The 14,542-nt window shown below is 41.3% G+C and overlaps 1 protein-coding gene across 45 annotated transcripts in view; it reads left to right on the top strand.

Moving 5' to 3' along the window:
- The window catches only part of TENM4 (teneurin transmembrane protein 4), a 1,535,912-nt gene that overhangs the window by 1,269,674 nt on the left and 251,696 nt on the right, over positions 1-14,542 (top strand). For 44 of the 45 annotated variants that reach the window (XM_072936977.1, XM_072936960.1, XM_072936968.1 and 41 more), the window contains one exon: positions 6,888-7,097. The exons of the other annotated variant lie outside the window; for it this stretch is intronic. In XM_072936977.1, the coding sequence (XP_072793078.1) occupies positions 6,888-7,097 (210 nt within the window). The remainder of the gene's footprint in view (positions 1-6,887; positions 7,098-14,542) is intronic. 45 annotated transcript variants of the gene reach the window in all.

The following is a 14,542-nucleotide window of genomic DNA, read 5'->3' as shown; positions in this document are numbered from 1 at the left end:
GTATTATTTTATTCTGTTGGCAAAAAAATCTAAGTGTGGCTGTGTGGCTCCAGAGCACCCCAAGCCATAGAAGAACTGCACTTTGGAAGGGAACAATTTTCTCCCTGCTACTCTCCATCTTGCTCAATCAATAATTGCTTTCTGCTGTTTTGGGTCAGGTTAGTAACCTCTACTGGGGGAAAGGAGATCTGAGGTCTGCCTTGTTTCTTGTCCCATTCTACCTTCTGCAATTTGGGATAATTACATAAGACCCAAACACTTGCTCCGGATCTGTGCTGGGACAGAGGCAGGTAACAAGCATTCAGCTGTGATACATAAATGCTTTTATGTATCCCAGTATTTCATTCCTCCCAGAGCTGCTGCCAATCTAGAGGTTTCCCACACAGAGAAGAGTCTAACAAAGTTCTGCTCTGTACAAACAAGAATGCTTCCAAGCCCTGCTGACAGTGACTTTTTGACTTCCTCAAGAGAAAATGCACTGTGCTAGTAAATGGCTAAAGAAAATCATTGTCTATCTTCACAGCATAGTGGAGGGGAAAAACACAATTTGGAAGAGTAGCACAAATCGCCCACAAGGCTGGTGAAGTCCATGTAACATGTGTTCTTCATACTCGACTTCAGCCCAGGTGAATTTATTCATTCTTTCTTAACCTCACATGGCCCTCTTCTGCCCAGTATCCAGCCTTCATACAGGGCATGTGATTATTTCTCATTTTCTAGGCACAACTACTGATTTCTTAATTTTAGTAACATGGCAACTGCCCAGGTTTTTCTTGTTAAGATGATATTCACTTGTCCCCTTTGTTTCATTCATTTTCCCCTCTGGCTTTAAAGCTATAAATCAAATACACAAAATTAAATTAACTGAAATAAACATAAGTGCAGGTGGAAATTCAGGAAATATAAATAACTAAAAGTAGTTCTACAAGACTGCTTTTTTAATCAATTCTAAACACAAGATATATATTGCCTGGTGAACTAAGAATGTTCTGACCACCTATTGTTAAAGAGGAGCAATAAATCTGCACCACAATTCCTTACTCCTATGAGTCAGTGACACATTTTACAGGACAGCTAGTTCAGATTGCTCTTTTTCCTAAGGTGTGTTATGTTGTTCACTGGAAAGGCTTGATATGCCACCATGAGAAGGACAGGAATGCTGTTTGTCCCTTAGGAAAATTCCTTTTTTCTCTATCTCTGAAGGAGTGATACTTCTGGATGCTAAACTAGTCTTCTAAAATCTGGGCTCATCTTCATATATATTCCCCTTCACCTTGGAAAGGAAAATGGCAGAGATTCTCCCACTCTCCTCAGTCCAGCAGGATCTCTGATGCTCTCAAATACCAGTGGAGCAAATTGCTGCCTTTTGTATTCTGCAGGGAACCAGACACTGCTGTGCAGGCAGGGCTGTCCTTTCCACTTTTTCCTATGTATCAGCAATTGGGGATGTCCTGGTGCCCACCCTGCTTGCTACTTTCGCTCTCACACAGGATCTCAACTCTGCAGGACTGCTTCATGCTTGTGAGGTTTTAATCAATCAGTTACACTCTGAGATGAAACTGCCTGTTAGACTTAATTATTAATTTATTTCTTTTATTATACAGAGGTACCTAAGGGTTATTTAGGCAGGTCATAGTTTTCTCCAGCACAAGACTGGCTAGAAATTAATATTGATCAATAAGATTTCACATTCATATCAGTACAGATAACTCAAACTCCTGTGTAAAGTAAGAGAAAGACATAAAAAAAAGTTAAAAGAAGTCCATCTGTTTACAGTCTTTCCTTTGACAGGATAATAAACTCAGCCAGCACACTACAGCACACTCTATCATTTACACAGCCTTCCTGTGAACCCACAAAGCAAAGCCTCATTTTAAAGGCCAGAGCTGTACTGTGATGTCTTTTGTTTGTAGTGGTCCTTAACACTGGTGCACCTTTTCTAACCTTGGTTAGAAACTTTCCGATTTTAAGGTGGTACAAAGGCAGTGTCAGTGACAGAACTTAATGCAAACATTCCTATGTGAGAACTACTGCAGTTGTTGTACTGAGGTAATCACAAACACGGTACTTGTTTCTTTATTCTGGGAATTCGGCGAATTAAAACTATTTGAGTGTAACAACACCCTTTTAGTGTTTCAGTGGCTAGAGATACAATATGCAGGTACAGGAAATGACAAAATTTTGAATCAAATTATTGCATATCTCTGTGCCTCAGTTTACCTATCTGTTGGAGATGTCTGTTCCCCAGAACGGCGTGAGCTATAAGGGACCTTGGAGATGATCTACTTCCACACCCCCTGCCCTGGGCAGGGACACCTATAAGAACAGGTTGCCCAAAATTCTGTCCAGCCTAGGCTTGAACACTTCCAGGGATGGAGCATCCCCAGTTTCTCTGGGCTACCTGTGCTAGTGCCTCACCACCCTCACAGAGAAGTTTCTTCCAAGTATCTAATCTAAATATCTTCTCTTTTAGTTTAAGACTCTTCCTTCTTGTTCTATCACTATCTGCCTGTGTAAAAAGTTACACTCCCTCTTTTTTCGAAATTTCCTTTAATTACTGGAAGGCTGGTGGAAGATCTCCACAGAGTCTTCTTTTCTCCCTTCTTAACAGCTCCAACTCTCTCAGCCTGTCTTCATAGCACAAGTGTTCCACCCCTCAGTGTCCATTGTATCAGCCAATCTGATAACAGATCCAAACAATCTGATAACAGTATTTCAAAGTTTACATACCCAATGCTTGTACAGCCCTTAAAGGTTCTTGGATGAAGTTACTGGGTGAAAAAAAGCTGATACAACTTATTTATTGATCACAGATAATACCATTCTGGGTATATTGAGCACTATTAAATCCTGTTGCCTTGTCATTTCAGCTCTGTGAGAAGTCAGCCTTTGTCTATATCCACTCTTTTTCACCTCTTTTGGGACAAATTACAAACATATGAGTATATATGAACTGAAAAAAGCCCACGAAACAATTTACTGACCTTCTTTAGAAGTATCTCTGTGAATGTTCTCTATTTCTGGCAACCCTTCTATTCACACTAGTATGAATACACCCGTTTTAAATCAGCCCTTGATCTCTGAATGCCAAATCCTGTGAGAGATAAAGTAATTCTTAAATATTACAGCATAAAGGCGTGTTTATTGTTTGTCTTACTTTCCCCTAACTATTTAGGGTCTGCTCTGTTTGTCTCTTCCCTAAATTTAAAGCAGTTGCCTGAATATTGCAGAGTTCCTTGGTTAAGTTGAGAAACAGATTCTTTGTACTAGCCTATTTCCAAAGTTTTTGTTTCCTAAGTACTTTCATAAATCTACCAGACACAGCAACATATCTTCCCCTGATTTTTTTTTTTAATCTGAAATACTGAAAATAGGAGGTTCTGTTCTCTTTTTCCTCTGAATATGTGATAGTATCGCATCATTCATACAGAGACATACAACAGCTATTATTCCTGCCTCAAGTCCAAAGAACATAATTTTGACTGCTCACTGCAAGTGGATATATAAGATTGTTACAAATTGATGCCAAGGGGCCCATACTTGGAATCCATTTTGTTTTTCTTTGAGTTAAGTTCCAAATTGCAAGACTGTACATAATGAATGTGTTATCTAGTCCTTCTGTTTTGTATTTTTGAAGGCGAAACAGCACATTCTGCAAAGTAACTTGTCCTACTTGCTCAGGTTCCATGGCAACCCAGTATTGCTGCAAATTCATTTTGCTCTAATCAATTAGAAATTTTGGTCTGGCAGCTGGAATGAAAGTCTACAGTCTTGTTTTACTTGGACTTGCAGTAAATTCTATGAGATATTTGTATGAGAAGGAAACAACCTTGTAGCTTTCATTTCTCTCTTGGTTTAATTTTCATGAAAAGGTCAGATTTAATTCTTGGTTTTCTGTCCAAGCAGGAAAAAAAGGAGGCAGTTCTCTTGAAGGATCCTTAACTTAACGCATGCTTGCCTTACAGCCTTGTTGACTTGATAAAAAGGAAGGTATTGCTTTGCTTCCTGTGCATTTTATAACTGGTTGTTGTCAGCAGAGCTGCCTAGTGCACACCTTCATCCAGCAGCTGGCAAAGTCTCCCATTGAATCCACCCTATCATTCATGCCCAAAAGGCAATTTTCCACAATGTGCTGGTGCCCTTCACAGCAGTACAGCCCTGAGTGGTTAGAATGCACAATTCCTAGGGAATCTGCCCTTGTAAAGGTCAGCTCACACACTGCTGCAAGTGCACATAACGACTGTGAAAGCCCATGGGATCTTCTCGTGTGTGGTCTGCAATGGTGCAGTCGATTAAAACCCAAAGTTGCCATTAAAAATGGTTTGGATTTGTTTTTATTGATATTTTTTTTTCTTTTATTCTTGCCAAAACTGCAATACTGGGAGATGGGGAAGCTCCTACTAAAAGCAACTCCCAAAAATTTGCAACCATGTGGAAATGGCAGAAACTTTCTGATGTGGACTGACAAAAGCACTGACATTTTGCTTTTAGGGTTACAATTCCAAATTCAGTTTGCTCTGCTCCTGCTCTTTATGTCCAGACTACAGAATTCATGTATAATTATGCCAAGTGTACTGTTTAAACAAAAGACAGAGCTCTGAGTCTCTACTGTAATTGTCCACTTTTTTTTTTGATCAGGTAACCACACCATTAACTCCCTTTTATGCATTTCACTGGTGTTTGTGTAAATGAATCATGGGCTTGAAATAATTTTTTAATCTGGATTGTCCTTCTCAATGGCTGGAAAAATGTGTCCTCACAAAGTGCACTGAAAAACTGTATGGGTCTATAGGAAGACATTGATTTTACACTTCTTTTCCATTTCAGTCACCATCACACTAAAACTCAGACTCTGACTACTACACAGGATTAGAAATGCATGTCACCCTGTTTTGTAATGAAAGTATAGCAAATCAAAGTCCTGATTTAAACTTTGTTACATGTCAGAGCTCATCAAATCTCTAGTGCCACAAAGAGGATGACGCAGAGTATACTTTGCTTCTTCAAAAGCAGATCAGAATTAGAGTAGAATCTCAGTTTTCATGTCAGGGGCTGTGACAAGGGAAGCAGTGCTCATCCACTTGCACGTGCTTCTTTTTATTCGTGTCTGTCAGCAGTTCCTACCACTAGTTAACACAATGGGAAGGTTAGAGTCTTGGCATCATAAAAGGGGTCAGGGAGTGTGAAGTGGGCTGCAGATTCCTTGAAAGATGCATTCCTAAAGGAGGAACTTCTCTGTCTGGAGGGTTGTCAGAAAGGTGATCCAGACCACTTCACTGCTGATCATAGCAAAACACACAGGGCTCAATTTTGGCTCTTGGTCTGCATGCTGCACAGGCTACTGTTCATACAAGGGAGTGTAGGCTTTCAACCAGCACTGGCTTTTCTCCTTCTTGTGGTAAGTGTCTCTAAGCACAGGTACAGTCTGGTATTCTCCTTGGATGCCAGGGTTTGCCTCTGATGCCACAATTTCATCTCTGATTATAACTGGCAATTTATAAGACTGGCATATGCCAAGGAGGTAACATCTAAGGGCATATGATGAGAAAAACTAATGACCAAGGTGGAAGGAAATACAGCAGAACAAGCTTTGGGGGATTTAAATGTTAAACCTACTTTATTGTTTTGGGTTTGTGTCTGTTTCTAAAGTGTTCATGTTGTGTTTAGTAAGAAATATTGTACAGCTATGTTGTGAGCTATGCTATGTTCAAAATATGATTTTTTAGAAACAGATGATTTTTTTTTAGCTTGCTGGTTTTCTTGTGCTGACTGTTCTTTTATTTTGATGGATTTTGCATGATAAAATTTCAGTATTTGGGAAAATGTGAGATATTAATCATTATGACTTTCAGATCAAATGTAGCAAGGGGAAAAGTTCATGTTTAAATGCATTGTCCTGTATTATATGTCTGTGTTCATAATCCCCCTGTTTTTATTGATGTACTGCATGTATCTGACCTTCACATTTGCCTGATAGTTTTTTAGCCAGTCTGGCACTTCTGACTTACCAGTTTTGTATAAAAAGATGATTGGAATAAGACCCTGATAATCATGAATTGCTTACAGTAAGCTTTTCCAGTTGGATCTACTTAACCCACATGTACCTGATTCAATTTCCTAGCAGTCAGTAGAAGCTCTTCCTCAGTCAAGCACAGCTCTATGTAAAATCTTAGGACCCGATTTGTTGTGTTTTTCATCATTTAATCAACGAAATGACGCTGGTCTGAGCTGTGCTTCTGCTCCGTTACCACTGTGGCGGTTTGCTGAGCTGCTTCTGCCCCACGCAGCGGTGTCCACACCTTTCCTCCACTTCTTGCCTGCGTGGTGGGGGTCTTGCGCTGTTTGCTTTATAAACTGTAGGGAAGGCAATTGTTAACCAATCCCCAAAAGGACTTTACGCTTTTCACATGTAATCTGAAATAATTCGCCCTACAATACGTCGGGCAGAGCTTTCCCGTCAGTAAGACGGAGCGCGGGCGCATCAATGAGCACGGCTCATTGACGGCGAAGCGCCCACGTCGTGGGAACAAAGCGCATCTCGGACCAGAGGCTCTCGCCAATGTCAAAACCTTAAAAAACCGAAAAGCACACACACACAAAAAAAAAAAAAAACCCAAAAAAACCAACCAACCAAACAAAAAAACACCTTAGGGATGGGAGTTTTAAAGGATGGATATTAGGCTAGAAGTTTTAAAGGACAGTAACAGCCCGAGGGCCAGCAGGTAATGGGGTCAGATACGTGCAGTCGGCCGCCCCTCAGGCAGGGCTGCCGGGGCTCGACTTTTTTATTGTCTCTGTCCGTGTTTTGCCGTGGTTTTTTTGTTCATTTTATTTCTTTCTGTGTTTTTCCCCCCTCCCTTCTCTGTGTGTGTGTCTGTGGCCCGCAGGTCCCCCCCTGCCCTGCTCGTCCGCCTCCTCCACCCCCCGCTCGCAGTCCCCCTCCCCCCTCCCCTCGCCGCCGGCCAATGAGGGCCCGGGGCGGTCGCTGGGCGACGGCGCGGCCCGGGCGGCCGCGGGCTCGGACTCTGAGGAAGAGTTTGTCCCTCAGTCATTCCTAGCTCAAAGTGGCTCTGGAAACCTCTGTGCCGCCGCCAACGGTGAGTGACTTTCTCGCTCTCTCTTTCTCTCTCTCTCTCTCTGTGACTACTTTTTCATGCCCGTCTTGACAGCCGTGCGCGGGGATGGAGATTGGTTGGGAGAGCGGGTGTGCCCTACGGATTGGTTTGGGGGTTTTGTTTAAAAAGTTGCCTGGCAAAGGCTGGGAGCTCTGGGCAGGTCCGTGCTGGATGCGGCGGTGCGGGACGCGCAGCCCCGCTGGGTACCCGAGCAGCGCTCAAAGACTTGGCTTGGCCTGAAGGCTGGAGCCCGCTCCCTTTTGCGGGGCTGGAATTGCGGGGTGCTTTGGCTGTTTCGTTTTATGAACTCCTGGCTTACAGACTGGCCAAAGAGCTTTCCCCCTCTCTGTCAGGGCGACAAGGTGCAGGCGGGGCTGGAACTTGCGAGGAACCTGTCACCCAAGGGCAGCATGGATAGGAAAGGGGATGACGAACGCCAAGAGTTCCTTTGATAGTTGTGGCAGTGGCATCGGCACCATCCCAGAGGAGGGTGTCTGTGTCCAGTCTCCCTCTGAGGTGCTGAGATGTGTCCTCAGGGAACAGCAGCAGGACCACATCCTTTTGGGATGCTCTGAGACTCCCTGATGGGTTGCTAGGGGTGCACAGCACTGCCGGATGGTGCATGATACAAGGAGAGTGCAATTTACAAGGAGAGGAACGAAATTGACAGTTCTCTGTTGCAAAGACATCGAGTCGTAAGTGGAGAGGTAATGCTCATTGGCAAAGAAATGTGAAATTTCATCAAGGGTAGTGTAACCTGACGAAGCGCAGATTACAGCAGTGGAATAGCAGTGGCCACTCAGGCCGCTGCCATCCAGCTTGAGCGATAATTGCTCACAGGTCTGATTTATGATGAAGGAGAAGGCATTCAAAGATATCTTGAAAGAGAGAAAGAAAGGTGAGAGGGAGGTTTACTGCAGCTGGCAACAGCTTAACTGCGTTTATGTTAAGCTTCCAAGAAGGTTTCCTAGTATGCTGTTATCTTCAAGTAAGGAGAGAAAGTTTGACATTTAATTTGTCCATCCTCTCCCTTTCCCAGCTTCCCTCTTCTTTTGTTGCATTTGTTATGGTAAAAACAAACTTTCCTTTCAAGGTTTTTCAAAGGAGAAGGTTATCTCCTCTGAATTGTCATCCTAAGGAAAGTAGGGGGAAATACAGTGTTGTATTCATTCAAGAAACTGATTAAAATTCATATCCTCTGTTCAGCTTCCCCCTTCCCCTCCCACCCTATAACACACATCTGACTGCTTGCAGTCACAGAACATGGAAATTTGAAATAATGTCAATTACCCTCTTGTTGGAAATAAAACCTGACTCACATGTTTTTCCACATCATAGTGTATGTGTATGTACTTTCTCTTTGCTCATTTAGGAAATACATGTATACATACATGCACACCCACCAGGTAAAAAGAGGGAAGAAAGAAGAAGCAAGATTAAAAACCTTAATCTCTTCTTTTACTATTTGGCTGAAAACCAAGAAAAGCCTTGTTCAGAGTCCACAGTGGGTTGACCACATTATTGTATTCTAAATGTGCTGGTGGGTTAGTTAGACTCCAGGCTTTTCAGCTGCCTGCTTATTTATCCTCTTTTTTTTTTTCTCAGCACTTTTTGCATCAGCTTGTAGACATACTACATTCCCCAAGTCCTTCTTTGTGTGCAGGATTCAGTAGGTTGGTAATAAATATGTCCCACACAAAGACAATGCACAAGGGTCTCATTTGCCTGCTTATTCTAGTTGATCAGTAATCAGAAGTGCAGGTAATAGCAGGACACTGGTGAGCTGCTAGGGTCAGCTCAGCGTCACTCTGCTATCAAGAGGAAAACAAAGGTGACTTACTTTGCCACCTATCAACCCATAATCTGAAAGTTCACAGGAATGACAAGCACAGACCATACAAGCCCATCATGCTAAAACCCAGAGACTCTTCTGACCTCTGTAAATGGATTTAATTGCTTTAGTTCTTTAACGTTCTGTTTCTATGAGGCTTAGTCAGCTTAAGTTTTAAATGACAAAGGCAGGTCTTTATGTTCCTTAAATGGTGAAAACTGGTAAAAGCTTATTTTGGTTAGGACTAAGTTTAATACAGTTAGAGCACTCGTTCTCAGAGAATAGTAGCTGTCTCAACAGCAGGACAGCCTGAGAATGCTGTTCAAAGGATTTGTGTTGCACTTTTTAATTGATTGTGGCTAGGTTTTCCTTCCACAGCTGTGTAAACTCAACCTTAGAGAAGTCCATCCAAAGTAAGTAACACCCAGGGAGCAGCACCGCTGCTACAAATCCCCATGTAAATTGCAAATATAATGCACATGGAACTTAAGAAAAATGCTACTTTTTGAATATACAGTAGGCTATTCTTTATCTAAGTTCCTTTCATTCCAGAAAGGTAATATTGTCCATGATATTATTTTTACACTTCCAGAAAAATGTCCACCTAAACTTTCAAATGCAGGCTGGAAACAGCTAATATGTATATAAATACATGGGCGTTTTTTAAGACTTTAAGTTTTGTGATAGATGCATTTAAAACCATGGTTTAATTTTGTTGAGTTTTAAGGAATTTAGAACATTGAAAGTCCAAATTTTTATTCTGCCTATAATATCAGCAGGTACATAATTTTAAGGAAGAAGATTTTTCAGACTTGGATCTTTTCATTTTTCTTTTAATATATGTCAAGTCCAGAAGGCTTTTTACTTTACCAAAAATTACCCAAGGTAACTAAGGTGCGAGTGTCTCCATTTCATAGAATCCTAGAATGCTTTGGATTGGAAGGGCCTTTAATCATCACCTTGTCCCAAACCCCTGCCATGGGCAGGGACACCTTCCACTAGACCAGGTTGCTCAGAGCCACATCCAGCCTGGCCTTGAACACTCCAGGGATGGGGCAGTCACAGCTTATCTGGGTAACCTATTTCAGTGCTTTATCACTCTCATAATGATGCCTTCCTTACATGAAATTTAAATATATTCTTTTTTCATTAAAAACCATTTTCCTTTGTCCTATGAGTACCAGCACTTGTAAGAAGTCTCTCTCCATCCTCCTCATAATCTCCCTTTTAGCATCAAAAGGTCACATGCCTTCCCTTCTGCAGACTAAACAGCCCTGTCTCTCTGAAACATCTCAGGATGTTTCTGTTCAGAAGCCTTAAAATTTCCTGATTTTAGGATTTCAGCACTATTTGAAAAGTTGGTTGACCTGTGGTATCTTGGTGGACATTAAGAAACTAATTAGTTTTTGAGGTTTCTTATTTATACTGGTGTGTAGGTATATATGTATAGCACCTGGGAAAAGCCAGAACTGTCTGAAGACATCCAATATTTAATCTGGTTGTACTAAGAAACTTAACAACTGCTGTGCTGGATCAGAACATGCAGTCCCTGACAAGGGTATGGGAGAAGAAGCATGAACAAGTGGGACTGCAGGGAGGATTTTGGCCGGCTGAGAAAGGTTGAGCACTAGCCAAGGAGGGCTGTAGATGTGGGTGCTTAGCTCATTAGTGGCAGCTTTCTTCCGTTTGAACCAGTAAATTACATGAAAATAAATTTTAAAAAATGGAGTGTCTGTAGGGAGTGGTGTTCAGGAGGAGCACATCAGCCTGACCATTGGTGCCCATGTCTCTTCAGCATCCACAGCTGTGGCACTGGGGGCATTAACAGGTACATCTGTGAGGTAGGGAAATGGCTGTTGTACAGAGTGACAGAGAACAGATATGGTAAGATGTATGAAATCTGTGGAAAGCTGACATCCAAATTCCAACACTGGTTGTGTTGCCTCATAGTCAAAGCTGCAATGTGTGACTTCTTCCAGCTCCTCCATCAGTGAGCAGGCATTCCATGAGAAGTGTGCTTTTGTTGTTTGGTGGGGTCTGGCGTATTTCTCATAAGCTGATTGTATGAGGCAGGCAGGAAGGCTGGATACAGTCACTTGAACCAGCCTCTGCACATGGGAGCCACAAGATCACAAATCACCTCTTGTTTGGAGCATTTTAGTATTTTCAAATACTAACACAATTTTTGAGATCAGAGCATGGAATTTATTTCATTCTAATAGATGTAAAGCAATACCAGAAAATTTTAAGTATATCTAAAACTGACTCTGGTCCTAGAAATGACTTTACTTTGGTGACACTGGAGGTAACATCTACTTAAGTCTCTCTGTGAAGAATCTAATACAGCTTGGAGTCTTACCACCCACCTCTGAATAAAAGTACCCCAGTTTCTTTGGTTTCTTCTTCAAATACATCCCTATTACAAAAACTTGTGGTTCAGCACTGCTTAACCAGTTTTGCACCTTTTCGAACACTAAGGGCATTTTTCACAGAAGCAGCAGCAGTGGAGGGTCATGATGCCAGTCACCCAAAGTGACATTGCTGTTGGAGAGAGAAGGGAAAGGCAGGCATGATTCTCAGTATTACTACACTTTGAATTCCAAGAGAAGGATTAAAAGCATAAAGCATGGATGATACAGCCCTTACCTTGGCACAGGCTATATTGGCAGTGGAGAAGGAAGGAAATCCACGTTGAGTATATCTATAAGTATTCTAAGGTTAGGTCCTGGGAGACTGGTGCAATTTCTCTATTATCTATGATTTTGGTGGAAAATAGACCACATCAGGATCAGTTTAACCCCGGCAGCCACACCATGCTTCTTCTGCACAGTGAGATCTGCATGAATAAGCTGCTTGACCAACAAAATCCAAGATCATGTAGTTAATGAAAGTTCTTGTATTGCTTTTGCCACTTTTTCTTGTTTGGAATGCTGAACAATTTGAAGCAGTAAATCCCCAAAAAATTTTAATTTTCATTTCTGACTAAATCTGGGCCTCCTGATTTGTAACCTATTTTCTTTAAAGTTTTTTTTTTATCTTTAAAAATCATACTTGAGCTGTTAAATACAGTCAGTGTTTGTAATTTATCTTCCTTTTCTATCCTTCAGTAAGAACTTCCCGCTATTTAGTCAATGATTTGGCCCAGATTTCGGAAGATAAATTCTTCATAAATAGGCTGCTGGGGGCTCCTACAGCTTTTTTTTTTTTTTTTTTTTTTTTTTTTTTTTTTTTTGTCAAATAGTTTAATTTTATATAAATGGTGCATTTCTTGCAATTTACAGTAACTGACCAGGTCGTGTGCCACTACTTGCTGCTATGGCTGGATTACCTCAGGATCTAGAGGGAAGTCATCTTTGTGAAACACAGGGCACTTTCTGCTGGAAGTTTTTAATCTGTCCATGAGTGCTCAGGGTTTATTTCTTTTGTATCCATGATGTGGTTGGTGCTGCAGTCTGCCACACAGCGATGGCTGCTCTCAGAGTCGCTCGGCAGCCTGGTGTGCGCGGCTGAAGGCTGAATGCATCAGGCAGCGCTCCTCTGATCTTTGGCTCCAAATTCAGACACAGCAGCTGTCCTGTAGGAGTCCTGCTCAAGCACAGGGTTAGGGGTTTACAGCACCAGGACTCAAAGTACGGAGAGATCAAACTGCAGCAGGGAGGCCAAAAGACTGAATATGAAAGGATTTTGAAGAAGGAATAGTATCATGTGAGGTGTCTTAGAAGTGGAGAATTTTCAGGAATCTGGCTGAGGAGAGCAAAAGAACCTTTGATAATGTAATCTGAATAATTGATACTTTTCTCATCTAACAACTAACCAGAAACTCCAATTAATTTCAGTTTTCTTTTATGGAAGGCTTTTGTTTTTCTTTCCAAAAAAGCTTGTGAACAGAGGATCTATTCTCTTGCTGTGTTTTGTCCTTGCACAGTGCTTTCTATTGCTTCTTTTTTACTACTTAAGCAAGTGTGTTAAATAAGAATAGCAATTAATCTCTGCATCCTTTATCAGATATTTGCAGAGTCCATTAGCAGTCAGTGTTACTCATAATGGCAATTCATAATTACAGAAGGGAAACTGGAATTGGAAGATATAGCCAATCAATTTCCAAGTGTCTTTTAAAAAGTTTTAAATATTCTTTGTTATTGCATTTCCTATTAAAACTTTTTTAGCATCATCACCCTCCTCCCCCTCCTCTCTTCCCCAACACTTCAGAAATTTAGTAAAAACTTTTTTTTTAAACCTTTCCTAAGGAGAGGAAAGGTTTAAAAGACGTGTAGTTTAGCAGTACTTTTAAAAATATTCTTTAGTAAAATTATATATTTTTTAAATAGTAATGATGATTAGGTGAGCTGCTTTGAAAAAAGACTTCTGAAACTCAGTTTTACATGATTTTTCAATTAATTTATCCTCTGATTTGGAAGCGTGTTCAGAATTCAGCGTGAGAAATTATAACCTTAATTCCTCCCTTTTAATTTTAGGCAGAAAACTAAACAAGAAACTTGTTAATCATAAGCTTTCAATTTAGATAGAGACATTTCAAGCCACCAGGGTTTGAGTCATCCTCAGGAGATTTTTCTTTTTGCTCTCATTGTGGCTAGAGCTGTGTCTTGACTATGGGTCCCCAGAAGCCTGACAGGTTAGTGTGGAGATGACCATTTTGGCTTGATTGAGTAGTTGTCTACTCAAACTCACTGTCTTCGAAAAATTTACTGATGTATTTGAAAATTTGTCCTCACATAATTCCTCTGAATTTATCTCTGACATAAAGATGACAACAAGGTTGAGGTTTTGAGTTTCCAGGCATCAGCTATTGCCTCTTAGACCCTGAAGATCAAGTAAGAAGCTGTAAACTGGCAGCTGTGAGGAGGATCAGATCATGAATTATTCCAGTTCTTATTCACTGAGCAGTGGAGCCGTCCTGTTGAGTTTTTGTTCCTCCTGTTTCACTCTTCCTTCTAGGAGGAAAGATCAGAGAGATGTCAGTGTGTGAGCTGCAGATCTTTCAGAGGACATGAGGCTCTAGAAGTGCCCACTAACATTGCTGTCCCTTGAGCTCTTGCTTCACGAATTCACTTTGCATCCTGTGAATATTTGTTTAACCTGGCAGTTGTTTGGCTTCGGGATGAGCCAAAGGTGAGAAGAAAATAATTTGCTATAGGACTAGATTCTTATCGCTGGTATCAGTGGGAGGCATTTGGATTAGATTCCTAGCATAGCCAGGGGCAAATCCTGACCCAGCTCAAATCCTTTTGGCTCAAACAGAGGGGACCCTTGGTCAGGAGAGGATAGTATGAATACACAGAGAGGCAGTCTAGGGGCTTTTGGGAGGTTTTTTTGCAAGGAATAAATATCTCAGAAAGAATAAAGCAAAGTTATGATTGTCACGTTCAGTGAAGGGCAGCAATGAAACAAGTCACCTTTCCAGGCCAAGGAGCACACTGAATCAGTTAAAGCAGATTTATAGCTTTTTAGCTGTGATAAAGCCGTATCAGTGTGTATATGAATTTACATAGGAGTAGGAGGGGTTTTTCTTTCTTTTAATGCAAGCCACATTGGAAAGTGTGCACAAAGGAGCCCCACTCTGAGGAAAGACAACTGG

This window comes from Taeniopygia guttata, chromosome 1, assembly GCF_048771995.1.
Source record: "Taeniopygia guttata chromosome 1, bTaeGut7.mat, whole genome shotgun sequence".
Classification (NCBI taxonomy): domain Eukaryota; kingdom Metazoa; phylum Chordata; class Aves; order Passeriformes; family Estrildidae; genus Taeniopygia; species Taeniopygia guttata.
This window is presented reverse-complemented; position numbering and strand designations above follow the sequence as displayed.